Source organism: Dendrobium catenatum, unplaced genomic scaffold (assembly GCF_001605985.2).
Source record: "Dendrobium catenatum unplaced genomic scaffold, ASM160598v2 fragScaff_scaffold_231, whole genome shotgun sequence".
NCBI classification, from domain to species: domain Eukaryota; kingdom Viridiplantae; phylum Streptophyta; class Magnoliopsida; order Asparagales; family Orchidaceae; genus Dendrobium; species Dendrobium catenatum.
Window position 1 is genome coordinate 3,928,140 of NW_021318693.1, and position 24,382 is coordinate 3,952,521.

Consider the following 24,382-nt stretch of genomic DNA (forward strand, 5'->3'; position numbering starts at 1 on the left):
CTAATAATAAAAGGGAAATGGCACTTTTATTAAGATATAAATGTATATACAATTGGCAAAGCAGCCTGCTATGTAGATGTCAAAAGCAGGATAAACAAAGCTTGGGCTATTAAGGCCTGCCTTTACAAAAGATCAAAAGATATTTACAGTCAAGATCCATCTATGGTATGGATGAAAGAAAGCTAAAAGGTCAAAAGAAAAGTCCTTGTCACTGTTAAGTAGGCCATTTAAGGGACCCTAAAAGAATCTATAGACAACTCACAGGTTTTTAAGCTGCCAGTGCCAGTATGGTTAAGGAACTGCCTATTGAACAGAAACTGTACAAGCTTTCCTGAATCTCATATCATTATGTGAACTTCAGAGAGATCATCCATAGGAATTTCAAGCCCCATGAAATCTTCCTGATCATGTGTTCCTTCTTCCTCAAAATTTAACCATGAAGCAATATCTTGACCTTGACCACCAAAATCAACAACATCCATATCAGGAATTTGAAGGTGACTCAAGTCAATAGGATCATTTTCATTGGCTGATTTCAAGTTCAAATCCTCTTTCTGCTTAACATCTCTACTAGTTCCTGATCCTGCTCTGCCTGATATATCAGGAGTCTTGCTATGAAGAACATTGACTGAAGCAGATAATTGTGTTGTCTTGACCTTTGGCTTTGTTTTGTTCTTCCTTTCCCCCTTCGAGATGGACGTCGAAGGCCTACCGATCTTGGCGGTGGAATTCTTGAAGGCTGAGTCTCTGTTGTATCCCTTACCGTCCCGGTCTCTCTCGCTTCGCTTTCCTTTTGCGCCGCTCGCTAAAGAACTTCCAAGACCTGGTGAAGTTCGCGACGAAGGACCAGATGTATTGCCAACAACATCATCAAGCAACACTTCCTTCTTTTTAATGTGATTTGACCAGGTTTCTTCGTTGCTGAATGGATGTTCTATAGGAGGATTTATTGATGGTGCAGCATTGGAAGATTTAGCATGAGCATCCACCCCTCTGGCAATCTGTGAGGCTGTAAATGGGATGTGATTGGTAAAGTTCAGCGTTATCATTCTACTAAAAGTTGCACAAATCATATTCCCTAAAGCTATAAAAACAAACTATTCCAACAGTTTCAAAACAGAAAAAGATTGTAGAACTGCCAAATTATGTGAAAACAAAAAAGAAGGCTCACCATCAGCAGGAAGGTCTGTAACGTTCAAATGGCCACTATGAGAAGATGCAGAAAGGAAGATGTCCCTGAAAACAGGCTCATGAAAGCAACTAATACCCGTTTCTTCAAACTTCTTACATCTTGTTAATGTTCGTTTGATGAAAGCCAGGGCAGCATGTTTTGCAAATTTGTTCACATTCTTGCTTCCAGAAGCACTAGGACCCCAGCAAGACTGCTTGCCAAAGCAACAAATAAATAAAAAAAATAACTATATTATCAGTGAACAATAGCATAATCCTCATTCCCAATATAAAATCAGCTAAATAGCCTCTTTGTTTAGTAGATCATAGAAAAATGATGTCAATTCCAAGAAAAAGACTACCTTTTTCTGAATTAAAAGGGCATCCAAAGTGCATATTTCAGAACAGGTAGGGAAACAGGAATGAAACATTGAAGTTTTCTGAGAAGGAAATGAGGATATAAATCATGATATCATATCTTACTCCTGACACGTGAAATGTAATAACACAAGAAGAATATATCTCTATATCATCTGATGATGTACAGCACAATCTATATACCTCTCCTCAAGACAAATACAGCGAAAACGACTTAACATAGAAATCCAGGTGCAGGATATCCGTGAAGTTCCCTGAAAATAGATCAGGTGGCACTTTTATTTTCATTTGCGGGGATTGTGGAATAGCTCGAAAGGAGTTGTGCGGTTGGATAGAGACAGATGTTGAGCAAAATATGAAGGTAACTCTGTTTAGGCAATGAGTAGTCACATCTTCTCAAGAGAAGTGAAAGGGAGAATAAAACTCAAAAGTATAGCAACCACACAAGTTTTGAGAAAAGCAATACGAACAACATACAAAGCACGGATTTTTCTGAAAGAGGTCATAACTATGTCAATATTTTCATGTCCAGAGACCAGAGCCACACATAAAAAGGGGAAACCATTACCAGCATTTTATATAAAATTCCTAATCGTTGGATACCTCTCATTTAATCTCCAAGAAGTTTGAATTTGGTAAAAAATATCTCAAGAAATGAAATGTTCCATAATATTAAGCAAAGAGTTTCCCTATGATGGATGAAGGCCGTGATGGAGAAAATTATGAGATGAATACAAATCTTGAGCAAATTTGGAAATATGCTTTCAACCGTGTAGAACCATAAATGACTAGGAAAGATAAATTAAGTAAACTATTGTAAGTGAATGTGCCAATGAAATTATCTATCAACTTTTCACAATAAATTGAATATAAATCAGTACAGCAGAACTACTGAAATAGATATATGATGAAGAAATTTTTTTTACCATATATCTGTCATATGCCATCAGTACAAGACAATCCATTGCCAAACGCTCTAAATTCCTGAAGTCAGAAAAAGAAGAAAGTGTAAGTTGCAATACATTGGAGAAGAGTTACAAAATGTGTAAAAAAAATATTGCGCACTGAGAACAATTGATAAGAAGATATAAAGTCTAGAGTATTTAAATTTAGTAAAACATGTTCATCTCAAATAAGGGATGAAGACAATGATCAGCACATAGGAAAGCCTACCTCTGTTGAAGTTCATTGGCATCCATAACACCCTTCTCTAGCTTACGGAGCAGGTTTTTCCGATTAGAAGCCTGTTAAATATCAAAATGTTATAAGTATACATAATGAGAATTATACATCAGGGAATGTTATAATTTTTTTTCCAACTGAATTAGTAGGCAAAGTGCGTCTCACACACAAATGCGATACATAAAAAAATCAACTAGATTAACAAATAAAAAAGATGATGGAAGAAGAAATTTGAATGATAATAAAAAGAACTGCTGTACACTGAAATACATACCTGCTCATGGAGCTTCTCCTCTAGTATGTGGATGCCTTTAGTGATATCTTCCCCTTCTCCATAAGTCAAATCAGGCTAAAATGAGAAAGCAAGTGCAGTATTAACAATCTACAAAAGTTTACTACCAAGAGCACAAAACCAAAGTTTAACATGAATATGAAGCATATTTAAAAAGGTTGTGATCCATTACGCTCATATTTTCCCAACAAAACTTAATTTTTAATTTATTCCATTAGATTATAGATGTATCCACTTCAATCTTAAAATTGCATTAAAAGTCTGATTTATGTGAGATGTATTCAGCCACACAATACATAATCGGCTATTGAAATCTTTGTGCTTATAAATTGAGCTAGCAAGAAAAGGAACAGAGCACCAAATGTTGGGCAACAAATGCCATAAACATAATAATCTGCCATAAGAGAGTAAGAGAATAACAAATTTGTAGTCATAATGAAACAGGCGCAGACAACAAAAATGAAAATATGTAACCATAAACCATCATAAAATGGAATCCATTTGACATTAGTCATCCTAAAATTTTATCAAAAGCTTTATGCCAAAGGAATGTATTTGTTGCATTACATGTTGTTAGATCGGACTAGGAGGGACTAACCCCTATTTATAATAGGCGGACCCATTCTGCCTCAAACTCCCGCCCCCCTTTGGGGTGGGGTTCAGCAGCCATTTGAAGGAGCAAATTAAGGCTTGGTTAGGAGGGAAAATTCAAAGGAAAGGCTGTTTTGGGATTTACATAATTGTTTGTTTTAAGTAGGTTGTTTCCCTAGGATAGGGTTATGTGTTATTTGCTAAAACTAGATTGTTCTTAGGCCAGCTAGAGATTTGGGAGAGTCGGATCTTCCTCTCCAACTGAAGATCCATTGTATCTTATTTGTTTTCTTCAACATAGCATCATTTAAAAGGGGTTTTCTTTGATTATTCTTCTTAATTCTTCTTGGGGATTTTGTTTGGGCTGCTGAAATTAAATGTCAGCAAAGGAATAGCATATTTCTACGAGGACTTCCTATCAAATTGGTTTCAAAGCTTTGTCTTGGCGGGAAAAAAAAGACTTCATTGCTGATTTATGTTGCGTTTTGCCCCTTCGTATTGATAATTTTTTGTTGTTTGAAAACCAGATCCGCTATTTTTTAGACGTTTTTGTTGTTTGGAGCCTAGATTCAGGTACCCATGGCCGGAAGAAAGGTAGAAGTGTTGGAACGGGAGATCGGACAATTGAAATCTGAAATTTCGGATCTCCAAACTTAATTTTCAGATTTCAAAAGTCAAATTTCAGCCTTTCATGAGAAAATCTATGGGAAATTTTCCATCATGGACGAAATGTTGAAGAAGTTGCTTGAGGGCCAACCCAAAAGGGTGTCGTCAAAGGCGAGGGAAGCCGCCGACCTCCAAGGAAGTGGGGAAAACCCTAATCAGATAAGGCAAAGGGAAGCTCAAGAGGTGGAGATTTTGGATAGAGAAAAGATAATGCCTCCCCTAGAGTCTATTACTAGAGAGGAGTCAGGTAAAGGGCATCGGGAGAGGCGTGAGGGGGTAGAACACGAACAAAGGGGTGCTGAATTTGAGAAGAGAGAAGCAAAATTTGAAAGGAGGGGCTGATTATAAATGAAGGAGTAGTGAATTTGTAAGAAGAGGGGCTGAATTTGAAAGGAGGATGATTGATTATGATCCAACAGGTGTTGAATTTGAAAGAAGAATGTGAATTTGACGAAAACATTGGGTATGAGCGTAGAAGGGATTATTGAGAAACTTGGGGGTAATCACCCCTATGGGGAATGGAAAATTAAGGAGGAAACATGGGGAATGGAGGAGATCCGAGGGTAAGGAAGTTGAAGATGCCTATTTTTGAGGGAGAGGATGCACATGGGTGGATATACAGGATGAAAAGTTACTTTACCGTCAATAGGTTAATGGAGGAGGAGAGACTAACCGCGACCGAGATGTGCTTGGAGGGGAAAGAATTGGCATGGTACCAGTGAAGGGATATGAGACGACCTATACGGATTTGGAGGGATTTTAAGGACTGTATGTTGGAAAGTTTCCGAACCAGCGGAGGAGACTTCTATGAACATCTCTTCGCCCTGACACAGGAAGGGACAGTAGCGGAGTACCATGAGCAGTTTGAGCACCTGGCCAGCCGACTGGATCGGCTTCTGAAGACCGTAATGGAGACTTTGTGAAAGTGCTCAAACCAAATATTCGGGTGACAGTTAGAGTGATGAGGCCTCGTGATTTGGAAGAGACTATGGAGGTAGCCTGGTTAGTAGAGGATCAGAGCCACCTGAAGAGAGGGGCTGGAGGCAGCAACTCAGGAGGTTGGTATAGGATGACCGCCACCTTTTTGACATCAAAGGAGCCGACATTGGGTACTCTTAAGGAGACCCCAATGGAGAAGACTGCAGGAGGGAGACCTGAGAAAAACTTCAAGAAGTTCATAGAAATAGAGTTACAGGAGAAGAGGGTGATGTTTTAGATAATCAGATGTGATGAGCAGTATACATCAGGGCACAAATGTAATGACCAAACTCTTCAGGTTCTCACCATTTATGATGACGAGAAAATTGAGGAGGGAGCCATATTTCCACCTTGCGAACAATGTGGCTCTTTAGGAGGGGGAATTGTTAGACAGGTCCAGAAGCGACCAGTCCAGTTGGTCTAGGAGGGACTGGCTCTTGTTTACAGGAGGCAAACCTATTCTGCCTCAAACTCCGACCCCCCTTTGGGATGAGGTCCAGCATCCATTTGAAGAATGAAATTAAGGATTGGTTAGGAGGGAAAATTCAAAGGATGGGCTATTTTGAGATTTACATCATTAATGTTTATTTTAAATAGGTTATTTCCCTAGGGTTATGGTTATGTGTTATTTGTTGAAATTAGATTATTTTTAGGGTGTTTGGGCTCTAGTCGGTGCCTAGGGATTTGGGAGAGCTGGATCTTCCTCTCTAATTGAAAATCCATTATATCTTGTTTGTTTTTGCCCTTATATCATCAATTAAAAAGGTTTTTCTTTGATTATTCCTCTTAATTCTTCTTGGGGATTGTGTTTGAAGCGGCTAAAACTAAATTTCATCCAAGGATTAGTGGATTTCTACGAGCACTTCCTATCACATGCTTCCTTAAATAGTACATAATGTTTAAGTAATGAAACTAGCATAACATGAAGCAATTTAAATAACTAGCCCATACAAATTATGACGTGGACATAAACTATAATTTTTATGATGCCATTGATATTTGAGTTATTTATGGTTTTAAATTTCATTATCTTTTTAGGATTATTATAATTAGTCATTAAATTTGTTAGCACCATGCTATTTTTTCTATCTATAAATAAGGGATATCTAAGTCATTTATTTATAGCAGGAATAAATTTCTTACTCGATCAAAGACACGAAACACTTTTAAGAGAAGTGATGCAAATCTAAAAATACTATAGTGTTTGAAAGCATAAATCCTACGCATTTAGACGAGCACATCAACCTCCTGAGTTTTGATGTTTACTTTAGTTGTTTTAATATCATTGCTTTATTTTTTTCATTGTTTTTTTAACATGCCTAATCCATTTAAGAATAATCATAATATGCTTCAACATCCAAATATCTACATAAATTCTCCTAGAATATTTTTTGTAAATGGTAACCTAGTTCATTCATAATCCCTAGCCTAAGACCTTCAACAAAATAACTAGTGGTAAAAAATGATCTATAAGTAAACCATGTGCAGCTAAAAGCAAACCTTGCATAATATATAAATATATTAAAATCGCTCCGTTTAGAACTCTTAAATTGATTATGCAATTGGTCCCTACATTCATCAAAGAGCAACTATTACTCTCTTTTTTTTTTTCTTTTTTTTCATGCCAACCCATATTAATTTTATTTCACTTGCACAGTACATCAAAATAAATGAGAATGACTTTTTCGGGTTTCCAAATTATTGATCCACTCTAAAAGTTCCCCAAGGTTATATCGCACATCAAATGAAAGAATGTAATTTTCAACCACATGATATTTATGTTGTATTTATTTAGAACCATAACATAACTTACTACATTTAAATTGTATCATTTATTAATTTTTTTTATAAACCAAATTAATGTATTCTAATTGACATCATGATAAAATCATAAACTCAGATCCCAATTTTGATACTGGACATCTTAAGATTTTAGGGTTTACTGATTCTAACCTAGGTATTGATAATAAAAGAATGCATAAATGATCAAAGTTCACAAAAGTTAATGCAAAATTTCATATCATTAAATGAAAAAATAGAAAACAAACACACTTGCAGCAGAAAAAATAATTTCAAGACATCCAAAGTCTATATTTTTTAATAAAATTTGAAATCAAGAATAAGTACTGTGATAACGATTCACATTGCAAAAGAAAAGCTAGGTTATAGCAAACTTCATCAAATTCTAATTCCAAACACAAAACCAATAGCAAAATACATAGATGAAAAGGAAACAATGATAAAGTCAACAAATTGAAGATCACAATCTCACATTGGTACAAGAAGCTTACACCGAAATTTATCAAGAAGACTTGCACCGTAATTGAAAAATTAACATCTAACCAGCACACACAAATTTGAGAGACAAGAATTTTAGCAAGCAGTTGATTGATTTCTACAAACCTAAAAACATTTATAATCAAAATTTGAACACAATTGGTAGTCTATCATAATCTTGCCTAAAACCTCAAAAAGTAGCAAGTTTTCATTCATAAAATAGGAAAAAACAGCAACACACGAATCAAAACAAGTTTCGGATATGTCAATCTTGCATTCAATCACTTTTAAAACTATAGAAGGAAAGCTACGGCCCAACTACATTGCAGTCAAATATAGAAGGAATGTCAAAGCCCAACTATAATGCAGATATAGGATTTAAAGGAATATGAGCTTTTTCATCAATTGAGAAAAAAATTGCCAGCAAGCAAATATGGGAATCACCCAGTATGACGAATCAGAAGACCCAACCTTCAGTCATAATAGGAAAATCATGACGAACTGCAGTACCAGGATGAAACCAACTTCCAAAAACAATTCAAACAGCCACGAGTTTCAAGAAGCAAAGTAAGTGGAAACAAAGTAGGCGCCATTAATACCTCCCAAATAAGAAACTAAAAGGTTACAGATCAGTAAGAATGCAATAACTACCTGCTATCAAGCAGAGATATGACTTAAAGGAACAGTGCTCACAATAACCAAAAATCAATAACATAAGCAAGAAACCGGTGACTGGACCCGCTCAAACCCTCAAACCAACACATGGAACTAAACCAAAATAACTCAAATTTTAGAGAATGCAACCCATTCTAAACAGTATCAACATATTTATGTTTACACAAAAAAAAATATATGAAGAAATGAAAACAACTGAGGCAAAGATCAAAACTCAAAAGATTTATGTCTTGTCTCAACATGCACAGTTGGTGTTTCCAATGAGTATTAGTGATGCGGACATCCGACAGTGGACGATATTCAAAGGAAGAGTCGAAGATCGATGGCCGAGATCACTCTGTTTTATTTTAGTTTATTAATTGTATTTTAATTTAATTTTGCAATTTTCCTTTTTTACCTGTTTTATTTACGAGTCTTGTCTTATGTAAGCTCAATGGGCAAATTTGTCTTTTAGTTTCTTTTGAGGCCTATATATACAGGCTCCTTCTCTTGTATTATGCATGATGGAATTATAATAAAAATTTGTGTTCTGCACTTGTGTTCTTTTGGGAGCGCGTTAGTGAGATTCCTATGGGAAGGAATCAGAGTTTTCATCAGCCGCATGATGGGTCTGGGCTCGTGGTTTGAAGTCCCTTGGAGAAGGGCAACGTATCACCCTTCAGTCTTCGGAAGAGTTCAAGGCTCGCGGTTTTATCTTTTATCTTTTTGTTTCTTTGTTTTTTGTTCCTTCTTGTTGTTCCTATTCGCCTTCTCCATCCTCTCCCTACTTCCACCCAACCAGCCTTTAGCTCCACCACTAGCCCTTCCCCCATTGAACCCAAGTCCACCAGCCATCCTTAGCCGCCGGCCACCATAACTTCCCAACCTTGATTTCCAATTCAAATTGCCACCTAATTACATTCCTAAAACATCCAAGCATAGGTTAGGAAAGTTTTAATTTTGAATTCAAAATTATTTAAATTTCAAAATTTTATTTCCTATTCCTTAAGCCTAATTTATGAAACCTCCTTAATTCTCTTTAAATATGAAATTAAATTCAAATTTAATTCCTTAATCGCAGTAATTGCTTGCCCACACAATTAATCCACCTAGCCCCTTTCCCTCTTCCCATAGCCGGCCCCTTCCTACCCGCCGCCCTTTCCCCCCTCTTGCTCTTGATTGGAGTCTACTTTCCTTTTTCCATACAATCTCATTTGGGAAGCTTTGATATTATTTATTCAATTCAATTTTGAATTTTGAATGAATTCCTAAACGAAAGTCTTTAAATCAAATCCCAATTAATTCTCTCCACTTATGGCCGGCCCATCCCCTTTCCATATTCCCTCTACAATCAATTTCCCTCCATTAATTAATTCTCTAATTGGATATCCCGTTATGAGAATTAATTAATTCAAACTTCAAATTTCCCCCACCCCCATACCCCATCCTACATCAATTAGTTTTCATACTTGCATCACTGTTGCTCCTTAAAAATCGCATTCTCCTCTAGCTCATTAAATGCACCATGCATTAATTGATTATATATAAGTATATAACATATGGACATGATGTGTACTTAGAGAATATTATCATTGCCACTGTTTGACGTGAAGTAATTTGTAGCCATGGGAATTAATCCAAACATCAATTCGAAATTTTTCTTTTTATTTATTTATGTTATTTCTTTTAAACTACATTATTGTTAGTGCTATTCTAGCATACGTAATCAATTTTATTGTCAATTTATTATCAGGTAATTAACAGTTTAGTAGTACAGTGTTAGTAGTTTATTAACAGTTAGTTTGTACTTTGTTATTTCGTTCATCAACAAAAGAAGGAATTTCAAGTCATCTAAGATAGTTGTCAAGAATAAGTACAGTATTATGCATAAGCTGGCCACCATCAAATAGCAACTAGAACAGAAGTAAAATCTATAACATGAAGCAAAAATAATCATCAAAGATATAGTTGTCTGTCATAGAAATCAAAAAACAAACGTACCACAGGTTCTGGGTAAAGCCCAATTTCACTCAGCTCTAGAATAAGTCTGTCATTGAAGCTCATCTGGTTGTATAGAAATTCAGAACAATATGTGCTAAATGGCGTTGTCTGATTTGGTGCCAATTGATTCAAGGCTTGGTGAGGACTTGATAATGGTCTATTAACTGTTTCAGGTATTCCATTTGTTCCCAAACTCTCCCGTGAAATTTCATCATGGAATCTCCGATTAGGATCAACTTTATAATAATCTAAATTTCTTCCAGTGGTTTGGCAGTCTTCCAGCAGATGCAAGTTCAAACCTTTTGTTTCCAAGTCTTTGTCAAGCTCAAAACGTGCGGCATATAAATCATTACATGAATATGCTTCCGCGCAATCACCGGTGTTGTAAAGATTATCCATGTCATCTTCTTCAATTATAGCAGAAATAAGTGCCTGACAAATCGAAATTCCAGAGTATGACACGCACTGCGGCATAAATTGTTCTAGAAGATGGTCTGATTTCGTTGTCTGCTTGGTAAATACTGTTTCTCTCTCACATCCATAAAAGTTAACTCCATTAGAGAAGGCATTGCTTTCGCACCTGTTGGCAACAACTGCTGCTGATGGCATTACAACATGTTCCTTATCAATCTGAAAAACAAAAAAACAAAAGAACGTCATATCAATTCACAGCTATAAAAAGTACAAAATGTCTCCAATTTAAGAAAGCAAAAGGTTAATTAAAAAGGTGTAATTATCATGCACCTCTCAAAAAATATTTGCCAGATATTATAAAGCTCAAAGAGGTTTGGCAAAATATAAAATCCCAAAAGAAAGATTTGAATATTATTTTGAAGACGTGAAAGATGTCATATAAGGGTAAAAGCAGTATGTTGGTTTCTCTTTTTAAGAATAAAGGTGATGCACAATAATGTGCAAATTATAAAGGGATTAAGTTAATGCTTCATGCATTAAAACTATGGGAGAGAGTTATTGAGCATAGGTTACGACGTGATACTATTGTTTTTCAAAATCAATTTGGATTCATGTTGGGTAGGTCTACGATGGAAGCAACACATTTATTGAGAGGTTTGGTGGAGAAATATAGAGAGAATAAGGAGATCTACATATGATATTTATTGATTTAGAGAAAACATATGATAAAGTTCCAAGAAAAGTGCTTTGGAGAATACTAGAAAAGAAAGGAGTTAATAATGGCTATATTCAAGTCATGAAGGATAACGTATGCAAGAGCTATTACGTGAATTCAAACACAAGGTGATTCGATCAAGTATTTTCCTCTTTTAGTAGGATTACATCAATGATCAGCTTTAATCCCATATCTTTTTGCTTTAGTCATGGATGTTCTAACTAGACATTTGCAAGAAGATATACATACCCTTGTGTATGCTTTTTGCTAATGATATTCTTCTTGTTGATAAGACTAGTGGGAGTTAAATGAAAACTTGAATTATGGAGGTCAACCGTAGAGTATAAAAGTTTTCATTTGAATAAATTTAAAGCCGAATGCATGGAGTGTAATTTTAGCAGGAATAGATCTAGTGGTGGGATTGTGACTTTGGGCAATCAAGTCATTAAAAAGAGTACACGTTTTGGATATCTCGGGTCTATTGTTCAAAAAGATGGTGGAATAGACGAGGATATTATTTTTAGTAGAATTAAAGTTGGATGATTGAAGTCGAGGGATGCATCAGGCTAGTTTTGTGATAGAAAAGTACCCCTCAAACTTAAGGGAAATTTTTTGTAAAATGGTGATGAGACCTGCAATATTTTATGGAGCGGAATATGTTAGACCGGTCCAGCCGATCCACGCGGGACCGGCCCAGGCGGAGAACGGGCGGAACGTCTCCGCCTCTTACGTCAGCCGCATGCCCGCACGTTCCACGGGAGCTCATTTAGGAAGGTTTTTGAATGGTTTCTAGGAGGGAAATTGAATGTAGGGATTGTTTAGGGAATTCCTTTTGATTTGTATGCATTAAATACTTTGTTTTGGGAGGGTTTGATCATCTTGAATTTGTCTGAAATTTGATATCTCTATATTTAGGTTTCTTTGGGCTCTAGCGGCGTCTAGAGATTTGGGAGAGATCGATCCTCCTCTCGAATTGAGGATCAATTGTATCTTGCTGTTTTTTATTCATCTACTAGTGAAATACAAGCTTTCCTTTGAGTTTTCTCTCAGATTTTCCCGGACAAGTGCTGTTTTCCTGCTGTGGACAGCCATTTGGCTGCTGTTTGTTCGCCGATTTGGGTTAGGTTTGCTTGCGAACTCAAGTATTACCTTAGGGTTACTTGCGAACTCAAGTATTTCCTATCAAATTGGTATCAAAGCACGTCGATCGAAGGGGAACCAATGGCCGGAAGAAAAGTGGAAATTTTGGAGGGAGAACTTGGGCAACTCAAAGCATATTTTGAGGAAAAGATGGCTTATTTTCAAAGTCAGATTGCATCCGTCAATAAAAAGATGGAGGAAAAGTTTGCCGTAATGGAAGACTTATTGAAGAAATTGCTTGAAGCCAAAACCAAACCGGTGATATCAGAAGCAAAGGAAACTACAGGAGGCCATGGAAGAGATGAGAACCCTAACACGTCTAGGGGAAGGAAAAAGCCAGAAGTGGAGATCCTGGAGGGAGAAGACGGAATGCCGCCTCTAGAACCACTTTCTAGGGAGGAGATGAGCATTGGCTATGCAAGAAGGGGTGCTGAATTTGTAAGGCGAGGAGATGATTTCGATCGCCATGGTGCTGATTTTGAAAGAAGAAGAGGGAATTTTGATGTATGGTTTGGGTATGATCGCCGGAGGGAAGATCGTGTCTGCTTCGAGGAATGGGAGGTTATGGAGGATTTAGGGGAAATGGGTGTAACCCAAGGGTGAGGAAAGTGAATATGACAATCTTTGAGGGGGAGGATGCACACGGGTGGATCTACAAGGTAGAAAGATATTTCGTCGTCAATGGGCTGACAGAGAAGGAGAGATTGACGGCGACAGGCCTATGTTTAGAAGGGAAGGCTTTGTCTTAGTATCAGAGGAGGGACATGTGACGACCCATACGAAGTTGGAGAGAGTTTAAGGATTGCTTGGTAGAGCGTTTCTGAACTGGCAGAGGAGGAGACTTCTACGAGCAGTTCTTTGCCTTGACATAGGAGGGTTCAATGACGAAATACCGGGAGAGATTCGAGTACCTTGGTAGCCGATTGGACCACCTTTCTGAGACAGTGCTAGAGGGAAACTTTATGAAGGGATTGACACCAGAGATCCGAGCAGCGGTTAGAGTAAAGAGGCCTCGTGACTTGGGAGAGGCTATGGAGCTAGCTCAATTGGTAGAAGATCAGAGACACCTGGAGGGAGAGACGGGAGGCGACAGCTCATGAGGCTCGTACAGGATGACCACCATTTTATTGAAATCCAAGGAGCCGACACCGGATACTCTTCGAGGGACTTCGAAGGAAAAGACCGCAGGAGGAAGACCTGGGGACAACTTCAAGAAGCTCACAGAGACAGAATTACAGGAGAAGAGGGCAAATGGACTTTGTTTCAGATGTGACGAGAGATATATGCCGAGGCACAGGTGTAAGGACCGAACTTTTCAGGTTCTTATCGTTTGTGATGAAGAAGGAATGGAGGGTGTCATCTTTCCACCTTGCGGACAAGGTGGATCTTTGGGAGGGGAGTATTATTAGACCGGTCCATTGGACCGGTTCAGCTGGTCCACGCGGGACCGGCCCAGGCGGAGAACGGGCGGAACGTCTCTACCTCTTCCGTTAGTCGCACGCCCGCACGTTCCACGGGAGCTCATTTAGGAAGGTTTTTGAATGGTTTCTAGGAGGGAAATTGAATGTAGGGATTTTTTAGGGAATTCCTTTTGATTTGTATGCATTAAATACTTTGTTTTGGGAGGGTTTGATCATCTTGAATTTGGCTGAAATTTGATCTCTTATATTTAGGTTTTTTTGGGCTCTAGCGGCGTCTAGAGATTTGGGAGAGATCGATCCTCCTCTCGAATTAAGGATCAATTGTATCTTGCTGTTTTTTATTCATCTACTAGTGAAATACAAGCTTTTCTTTGAGTTTTCTCTCATATTTTTCCGGACAAGTGCTATTTTTCTGCTGTAAACAGCAGATTTCTGCTGTTTTTCTCCTGTGGACAGCCATTTGGCTGCTGTTTGTTCGCCGATTTGGGTTAGGTTTGCTTGCGAACTCAAGTATTACCTTAGGGTTACTTGCGAACTCAAGTATTTCTTATCCGAATATTGGCTATTAAAAGAAGCATAAAATTAAGTGTTGTAGAGATGAGGATATTCAGGTGGATGAATGGCTTTCTTAGAGATAAAATGTGAAATGAGTATATACATGAAAAGGTTGGAGTACCCCCAGTGAAAAATAAGATTAGAGAGACTCGCCTTCGATGGTTTGGTCACATAATACATTGGCCTTTCAATGACCCGATTAGGAAAGTAGATGTATTAGATTTGGCCTATGTTAAGAAAGGTAGAGGTAGACCCAAAAAGACTTGCTAGAAAGTATTACAAATTGCATTTTTTATTAGATTTAAATGAGAATTTGACTCTTAACGGGCACAATGGAGAAAAATGATTCATGTGGCTAAACCCACGTAGTGGGATAAAGGTTTTATATTATTGTTGTTGTTGTTGTTGTAACATATGTTAATAACGGATACTTTAATCATTCAACAAAAAATACATCTAATTGGTAAAACAAATTTAATATTTCCAAATAGATGGCAAGATCTCAGCCGCAAGGACTAATGTTTGGGTGAAAGAAAAATGGGTTTGAAACACTAGGGTGTAAGATAAATGGGCTTGAGATGAATTACTTCTCAAAAATATTAGTGTTAGAATTTGATTCAAATATTTATTATCTAGAAACTTTTTTATTAGTTAGATATTGTCATTTTTAACATATTTTAATAATTTAAATTTAATAAATAATTCTCTTCTTGTCTTGATATGAAATAGACGAATATTGAGCAGGAAAAAAAACAATATTTGTAGAAATTTTCCATGTTGCAGCATTCCTCGTTGCATTGATGCAAATTAGACTCATTGTTACAGCCTACATTACTGCATTGTTGCATTTCTTTTATTTTTTGTTAACTACAATTTTCCCTCTCTGTGGACAAAAATAACAATACTCAAATACCTTGATCTCAAGTACTCTAAGAATTGAGGAAATGCATTCTAAATAAAAAAAGAGAGTAACAAAACATCCATTCAATAAGCCAATGAATGAAAGAGCTATTATAAATAGCCATGATCCGTTCACATGTTCTTAAAAGGAAAAAGAAACTGTGTCATTTACAAGACACATAAAGACAAAAAATGCATGCAAGTAAAACCTAAAAGAACATCTATATAAAGTAATTGTGCTCGAGCATTCTCAAGTATAACCACATCTTTTCATATCTTTAAAGACATAGAGATCTCCATTTCTAACTCTTGGATCATTGATTCAGAAGATATATATCATACGACTAACTCCTCTCCTAAATTTTGTTTCATATGCACCTAATCCTAATAATAAGAAAATAATCATGATCAATAAATCCCTTACCATAGTGGCTAATCAAGGAGATATTTTAATAAACAAATCCCTCATACTCAAATATATTTTCAATGTGCCTAAACAATGATGATATTCTTCTTGTTGATAAGACTAGAGAGGGAGTTGAAGGCAAACTTGAATTATGAAGGTCAACCTTAGAGTCTGAACATTTTCATTTGAGTAGATCTAAAACTGAATATATTGAGTGTAATTTTAGTAGTAATGGATATAGCCGGGGAATTGTGACTTTGGGCGATCAAGTCATTAATTATAATACACATTTTAGATATCATGGGTTCATTATTCAGAGTGATGGTGAAATAGATGAGGATATTATTAGCATAATTCAAGTTGGATGATTGAAGTAGAGGAATGCATCAGGTTTGTTGTGTGATAGAAAAGTCCCCCTTAAACTTAAGAGAAAATTCTATAAGATGGCGGTGAGACCCACAATGCTTTATAGTGCAAAATGTTGGCCACTAAAAGAGAAGCATAATATTAAATATTGCATAGATAAGGGTGTTAAGGTGAATGAGTGGCTTTACTCTTAGAGATAGGATACAAAATGAGCATATACATGAAAAGGTTAGAGTAGCTCTAGTGGAGATAAGATTAGAAAGAGTCGCCTTAGATGGTTTGGTCACATAAAACTGCAGCCTTCCAATGACCCGATTAGGAGAATAGATGTATTAGATTTGACTTATATTAAGAAAGACAGAGGTAGACCTAAAAAGACTTAGTTAAAAAATATTAGAAATGGCCTTTCTTTATTAGATTTAAGAAAAAATTTGATTCTTAATAGGACATAATGGAGAAAAATGATACATGTACCCACGTAGTGGGATAAAGGCTTCATATTGTTTTTGTTGTTGTGCCTTTTACCAATCAAATATTCATTCAAAAGCTAATTAAATATTCTAAATACATTATTGTATTTTATCCTTTATATTGTGTCTTTCAGGACCAAGACGTGAAGAGGATGATTAAGCTTGCTAAAAAAAGGGATGGTCTAAACCACCATAAGGAATTAATTAATCAAAAAAATTTATACAACTTTAGTATTATTTCTTCTCTCATTAACCCTAAAGTCCAATAAAAAGATAATCAAGCTTCATCACATACACCTTGGCCACTTATCAGTTATTATTCTCAAAATCATATTTTCTTTGTTACAACAAAAATAACAATATTAAGCCTTTATCTCACTACATGGGGTCAGCTAATATTTTCTTTGTTATTCAAAAAAATTAATAACATAGGATTTCATTGTGATGTTTATGAACTAGTGCAACACAAACATACCATTGATATGTTGTTCTTCATATTCTCAAATAAATAAATAAATAACTCTTGGAAAAGGTTAGTCGTACACTCAGCTTGAGTAGTATAATATTTTAACATTCACCGACATTGGATATGCTAGAACTGTTGATTATAGAAAGTAAAATTCTATATATAGTATTTTTTAGGAGTTAATATAGATTCCTTTTAAGTGTTGGAATCAAATTGTTGTAGTTAGGTATATTGCTAAAACATAACATAGAGACATGGCTCATTCTATATGCCAAATGATGTAGGTCAAGATGTTAAAAGAATTCAGTTTTTCAATAATTGAGCCTATGGCTCTACATTATTAACGATCATGTAGCCATATACCTTGTCAATAATCTAGCTATTCACGAAAGGACCAAATTCATCTATGTTTTGATAGTCATTTCATCCCGAATGTTATGCTTTCTATCAAGATTGTTGCTCATATTTCCAATTCAAAATAAGTGACGGATATCTTGCCCAAAACTATTGGTCTTCTCTCATTATTTTGCTTATATAACAAGTTGAAGCTAATAAATATATACGCTCTATCTTGAGAATGAGTGTTAGCATAATAGGAATTAGGAATTTTAGAAAATCATTATAAAAGTAGAGCATATAATTTGGGAAGATTTATATTGATTCTCCATTACTTACCTTTATTTTCTCATTTAATTTATGTCTATTGTATTCATCTTAAATGCTACAAATAGGCATTATTGTTAGCAAATAAGATCACATAATTTCTCCCCTCAACAAGCCCAAATTTCAAATGCACAAATACAAGTATAATAAAGTGGTAGCAAGCATATATTCCAATTATTACCTGTTCACGCAAGAAAGTTGTGTCTTCCGTGGAAACAAAACTAAAGACAGGTTCTACCTGGTTCCAGAATGAACCGAAACATATCCGTCCTGATCAACAAATATGCAAATAAAAAAGATGTCTTTGTTAATAAAAATGGCAAAAAAAAGACCATGATACCCAAGGACAAGTTTCCCACCAATTGTGGGGCTTTGGGAGGGTCATTCTTGCACAGCCTTGCATTAATTTGGCAGATAAGATGTTTCAGTGATTAAATGTGCGACCTCAAACAAGAGGAAACTACTGTGGCAAGCAAAGCCTCATGTTTTAGATTGATTGGTGGTATTTTATCCCAAAATATAAAGAAAAACTTAGTTATATGAGAGAAGTAATACCAGTATCAAGGGCAGCAGTTGCAGCAGCCACAAGCTCTTCATGATCATCAGCAACTTCATCTGACAGAAGGCAACGCAAACACATAAAAAAGGAAACAAAAATTAAAAGTTTGACGAATTTGTTCAATTAGAGTAAGCTCTATGACAACATTAATTTGTCCTACGATATAACAAAGTACCAGAAAACTCCATTGATGAACTGCTTATCAATTGCCTCGGTCGTGCATAACTCTTTCGTTCAGACAACTTCTTAATAGGCGGACGACCTGGTTTACTGAATAAAATAAATAAGATAAATATAATTAGAAAAGGCTCCATTGCAAGTTGAAATTAATTATTTAATTAGTTTAAATTGATAGTTGAGAAAGTAATCATTGCTGATACTAGACGAGATAACTAATCACCTTTCAACTCTCTCCGATCCATGTCTAGCACTCCTCTGCTGTTTTGTAGTGACAACATCACTAAGTTTTTCAATAGCTGCAGGCATACCAGACCTTACAGGAGCAAATCCTCGCCTTATTCTCCCTTGCCTACGATCAACATCCCCGCAATCTTCTTCAACAGCCATCCCATTCTTCCTTGATGGCATGATAAGATTTGTAAACTTCTGAACAGCTTGAACAGGTTTACCTTTTATATCCATGCGTTTCTTAACCTTATCTTTAAGCTTGTTTTCTTGCACACCGGATTCTTCACTTTCTGACAACGAAGCTGGTGCAAAATTATCCCCTCTCATTTTATTATGCTGGGAAGCATTCGAAGATTCACGTCTTGTCCCCGCCAAATCATCATGATTGATCAATGCATCTTCTGCAGTCTCTGATATAGACAACTCATCATGGCTTGAAATAAGAGGGGACAAACTCGACCTTCTCGAAGAACGGGACATTTTTTGTGGCCTTTGTACAGCCCACTGGCCTACAGGAGGTGATGAGGACCTTATAGAAGCTGATCTTTTCCTATTGACAACACCAAGAGTTTGAGGCGGCTCCATGTCCTCAGGATTTCCCACCACTCGATGGATGTTAGGAGAAGTTTTGGACAGTGAACCCGAATTGGAGCGCGGTCCTCGAGCAGATCCAAATTTTGGCAATGTGGTACTTGCAACACAAGTATCTTCTCGGCTGTTAAGCCTGAATACCGATGGCAGTAAGAAAATGATTTCAGAGACAAATGAAGCAGCAACAAAAAATGTTAAGTGATATAAAATCAAACTTCAGGACAAAGAAGGAAAGAATAGCAGTTTCTCAGAATTAATCACAGTAAAAACACATGGTAATTAGAAAAATGGCAAACTAGCCCTAACAAACAAGGAAAACATTATTAATTATTCCTTTTGGAATTATCTGTTGCTTCAAATACTAGGAAGGACATATAACCCATAATTACTATCTAATATAGCTCGTAAAAAAAAATGTACTCTAAGAAAATGTCTTACTTGCTAATAACTCTCAGAGAGGGGCTTTCAGTATCAGGACAAAATCGAGCATCTCTTCTGTCATTAGGGACTGAAACGTGATTTTGTTCATTCCTTGAACGTACGCTGGTAGCATTTTGTTGAGCACTTGAATCTATCTTTCCAGCAAGGGTTGTATTAGTATTGGATGCTGACCTGAAAAACTGCACTTAATTAACACTCCTGCCAAGTCATACTGAAGTAAAAAAACAGAAATGTGCAACTAAGGCTCCGTTTGGGACGGCTTTCCAACTGCTTCCTTCCTGAAGCACCTTTTTAGTATAAAAATTAAAACCTGTGTACTAAAAAGCTGCTTTAAGAAGCAGTAAAAAAACCATTTCAAACAAAGCCTAAGACAACAAATACTGAGGTGACAATTGTGAAGAGGCCAAAGAGCTGAACAATCAGAATACTGTACCTGAAGCTATGTGAATAATTAAGTTTTGGTCGAACATCACTGCCAAGCTTTTGCTGCATTACTCGTTTAGTTTCCCGATCAAATTGAGATTTAACAAGGCCAGAACTTGCTGAAACATCTGATTTAATTACTGAGCGTTTTTTCTTCATCCTTGACCTTTCCCAACCATCTACAACCGTTGAAAATCCTCGATCACTCTCATCCCCCTGAGCTGCACTGCCATTTGTTGATTTTAAAATGTCTTTATCCCTCTCCAGAGGCCCAGAGGTTCTGGAAGTTCCATTAGCCTGTACATCCATCAAAATAAATCAAACAAGCAGATAAGCCCTCTATCGACACTTACCAAGAAACCACAAACAAACAAAAAATAATGAAGATACCCATTGTTCCATACATAATCCATCTCTTTAACCAAGGGTGGTTGTTGTGAAAGTTATAAACTTGGAATGTTACACGTTATGATACTCTTGGTGTGAAACACTATGAGAGAAAATTTATCATTAATGGTCAACATAACCACAAATATTGACAATAGCAAAAAATATAGCAAAAAAGGAAAGAAAGAATTGAACAGTGTTATAACTAAAGCGTGTATTATTGATATTAAACCTAGTAAATGGTGATGCTTGATGATACTAGAATGGAGCAAAGACTGTAGAGAAGAAAGACTGACTTTAGTTCACATGTAAATCAAGTTTAAGCATTCATAATAATTTCTTAAACAATAGCTGAAGATCACAGAGTAAATTAAGCAAAACATTATCTAAAAAAAGTTAAATATAAAGTGGTAACTGGTTTCATAAAATAAGTAGACAATAATACTGAGAATCAAGAAGCAAAGCTATACCTCAACAAGAGAAGTTCGAATCCTTCTGTTGGGTACACTAATTTTGGCCTTGTCTTCTAATCTTTGAGACCCAACCTCAAGGACACATCCAGACAGATGACTCTGAGGCCCAATCTTAGAAATACTTCCTTGATTTAATCCAGTAGATCGCTCGCCTGAAAAGGAGTCAACTCGAGAGCGTTTTTTTAAGATAATATGACAGAACTTGTCAATCTTCGAAGAAGCATCACCAAAAATTTTAACCCTATCCCTGCATGGAATAAGCATTTGTCTAAACTAAAAGAAAAACCTGAATAAATTTTAAAAATAATAATAAAACTCTCCTGATTAAACGCTGTCAGCCCATTTTATTTCAAAGAAAATTAAAAATAATTATTGAAACAAAAAAAGGAAATTGTAAACGTCAATCACTGAAAAATGTATCTTTAAATTTATTCAAATAAATACAGCATATAAGAATTAAATTACATGATATGAAACCTGGAGCTGTACCTTGCTTTGGTAACATGGTCTTGCAGATTATTCTTTAAGCGTTTAATCTCCTCCAAACAGGAAGAAGTTAATGGCTTTGTGCCGAATGCCACTGATGAAGTATCATTGGCATATGTTCCAAAGATATTAGTCACTGCCCTTTTCATCTCTCCTGATCGATTTAAGCGATGATCAGTAGTAATGACCTTAAGATCTGAAGCAAGAGACTGCAGTAAGCAAATCATATCTCCTTGGAATGCCGCAGCATTAGCCTTTGATGTGCCAGGAGGTGACGAGAGGATACGATCTGAACCTTCACGAAAGCTTCCCAACTTTTCTAGCGTAGCAGCGGAATATGATCCCCGCTGCCCATTGGAATAAGTAGGCCCATCAGGGCTACTCAAAGAATAATCAAATCTGCTGTTTGCAGCCATTTCAAAGACTTAACGCAGCCTTAAAGTTACTAAGAATCCAGACAAAGAGGAGAGTACAATGTAGCAATGAGTGTTGCTTGTAATCATTGGACATGAGAGGATTTGGATCAAGTCAACAAGTAAATAGGGAAAACAACAAAACCTGCAATAAAAAACAAGATTATTTGTGAAATATTACATTTAACCTAAATCCACTGATAAACATATTAGACCAATGAACATAAAATAGTAGTTGAACGACAATAACACAGCCTATCAAACTTGCCTTTCATTTCTTTTCCTGTAAATATACGTGGTCAATGAAAAGAACTTGGCTAGCAAAGGAATGTATTTGATTGATTAGGGATTTGCAGTAATAAGCTTAAAGACACATGAAATCTTATGGAGATTGCCATATTTGGCAATGCAGTAAAAAAATAACTGATCTTAGCTTTTTTCATTTTTTAGCCCAAAAAAAGCAAAATGGAAAGATAAATATATGAAAGAAAAACAATGTACGCTAACAAACTACGCAACTCAATTCCATAGTTAAAAGCAAACCATAATGCTTAAGAAAGCGGATCCCTTAATGTACTCAACTGTCAAATCATGATTCTCGTCCAAATATAAAACCAAAAAACACAGCTGAGCAACAAATTTAACCAGAAACAGAAATTTTGCAACTCAACGCCGATAAATTCCCGTTTTGTTTACAAATAGCCAAACACAGAGTAGCATTACCAAAAAAATGAATTCCTTTGCATAGCTACTCTATCTGATCAACTTGCATTATGCATAACAAACCTAAACCGAAACATTCATTTCAGATCAAATAAATACCAAAAATCATTAACAATAATCCAAACCAGCCAAACAAGCGCCACAAGCTTCACAACTAATTGAAACCCTAATAAATTTCCAATCCAAGCTAAAAACCCGAAATCACACCTACAATTAACTCATTCAAGTAAGATAAATACTTCAAATCACGCCGGCCTCCAGAGAAATCACGACTAAAATTGAATGACTATGGCTAGTAGCTTGCAGGCAATGATGCAAAAATATAAGATAAAAGTGATCGGACAAGCGAACTCACCTTGATCAACGCCCGATTAGAAAGCTAGGGTTTCAAAAAAAAACTTCCCAAATTTGTAAATTTTATCCTTCTTCCCTAAAAAGAGAAAACCAGTTAGGCCTTTGAGGAACTATAATTACGAAGAGAAAATACATACGAGGTCGAGGGCGAAGGGCGGCAGCTGTTAGCAAATATTGCGGCCAGATCTACGTAGGCCAGGCTTGACTCAGGGTATTTTTGTAAGAAATGATCTAATTTGTAACAAAAAAATTTAAAAATTCTCACTAGTTTTTACCCCTATCCAATCATCAGCTATTTACGTGTCCTCGTACAAATATTTCTCTAGGCTGATATTTACATGATTACCGAAAAGGTTTTTAATGAAATTTAGGCAGTAGTTTAGATACTCGTAAAGGTTTTTCGCTGGAGATAGGCATAATGGAGAGAATTGTTCTGCGGTTCATTTACATATCATAATTTTTAGTTAAAAGATTTATTCAAAAATAAAAAACGAATTCTATAGTATGGGGTCAGCTATGTGAATTAATTTTCTCTGTTGTGTTCTATAAAGAATCAATTTTTTTTATTAAAATTTAATAAAAAATATTATTTTTAATACTTACTGATACGTCATCAAAATATTATCTTGATTGGACACGAACCTCGATGCAAAATAAGTTGGAAACTTCTAAAATTAAAATTGAGACCATTCGAACTCCGATTTCAATAAACTTATAGTAAATTGAATGTCTCGAAAATACGAACCCAACGACATCAAATTCGACTCAATCCGAGCACAAATGAGTCCAAATCAAGGATCCAAAAAGATGTTGGAATGTTCGAACCACAATTTAGATTACCAAACGGTTTCCAAACATTATGTACTTATAGTCGAATCAAGCGGCTCGATGAGACGAATCCAACAAGCCCAAGATCGCCGAATTCCGACATCACTAAGATCTTCAAATGTCTGACGAACGTCCACAATCAAGGGATTCAATATTGGCTGTCCATCCAACCACTCCCCATTTGCCCTTGATCTCTCACCTATTTATAGGTCATGTCACTCCATAAATCTATAAATAGACCCCTCATTTCTCTTGAGGAGGGAGGGACCCAAGCAAGAAGAAGAAGAGAATATAAGGAAGAAGCTCCACCTCGACCACCGCAGGAGTTTCGCCGGACCACCGCTGGAGTTTCGTCGGACTGCCGCTGGAGCTTCGTCGAATCACCACCAGAGGTCCTCACCTTCGTCGGACCACCACTTGAGGCCCTCACCTTCTTCGAACCACCACTTGAGGCCCTCGCCTTCGCCGGACCACCAGTTGAGGCCCTCACCTCCGCCGGACCACTGCCTGCCTTCGTTGCTCTGTCAGACCACCACTTGAGGCCCTCACCTTCTCTGGACCACCGCTTGAGGTCTGGACTTCTACCGGACC

General features: G+C 36.5%; 1 protein-coding gene across 3 annotated transcripts; it reads right to left on the bottom strand.

Moving 5' to 3' along the window:
* Positions 1 to 4: 4 nt before the first annotated feature.
* On the bottom strand, positions 5 to 23,169 carry LOC110098045. 3 transcript variants are annotated; one of them, XM_020824763.2, is made up of 16 exons: positions 23,101 to 23,169; positions 22,965 to 23,039; positions 21,477 to 22,031; positions 20,985 to 21,234; positions 20,138 to 20,424; positions 19,702 to 19,875; positions 18,665 to 19,396; positions 18,440 to 18,534; positions 18,261 to 18,320; positions 17,887 to 17,975; positions 10,190 to 10,819; positions 3,005 to 3,079; positions 2,722 to 2,792; positions 2,475 to 2,532; positions 1,172 to 1,382; positions 5 to 1,009 (listed from the first exon to the last, which is right to left on the bottom strand). In XM_020824763.2, exons 3-16 carry the CDS (start codon positions 21,887 to 21,889, stop codon positions 339 to 341), a joined length of 3,816 nt encoding a protein of 1,271 aa, XP_020680422.1. In that variant the 5' UTR covers positions 21,890 to 22,031; positions 22,965 to 23,039; positions 23,101 to 23,169; the 3' UTR covers positions 5 to 338. The 3 variants fall into 3 exon arrangements, with proteins under 3 accessions (XP_020680422.1, XP_020680414.1, XP_020680429.1); XM_020824755.2 differs by having other exon boundaries at positions 22,965 to 23,157; XM_020824770.2 differs by lacking the exons at positions 22,965 to 23,039; positions 23,101 to 23,169 and having other exon boundaries at positions 20,985 to 21,139; positions 21,477 to 21,641.
* Positions 23,170 to 24,382: the final 1,213 nt, after the last annotated feature.

What these genes read in the sequence shown, in the direction of transcription:
- LOC110098045 (XM_020824763.2), bottom strand. Translation starts at nt 21,889, where the DNA reads ATGGCTGCAAACAGCAGATTTGATTATTCTTTGAGTAGCCCTGATGGG. An exon ending in CAACTTTCTTGCGTGAACAG is followed by an intron (nt 10,820 to 17,886) that starts GTAATAATTGGA and finishes TTTGTTTTTCAG; the next exon opens with ATTGATAAGGAACATGTTGT. An exon ending in TGGCATATGACAGATATATG is followed by an intron (nt 1,383 to 2,474) that starts GTAAAAAAAATT and finishes TTTGGCAAGCAG; the next exon opens with TCTTGCTGGGGTCCTAGTGC.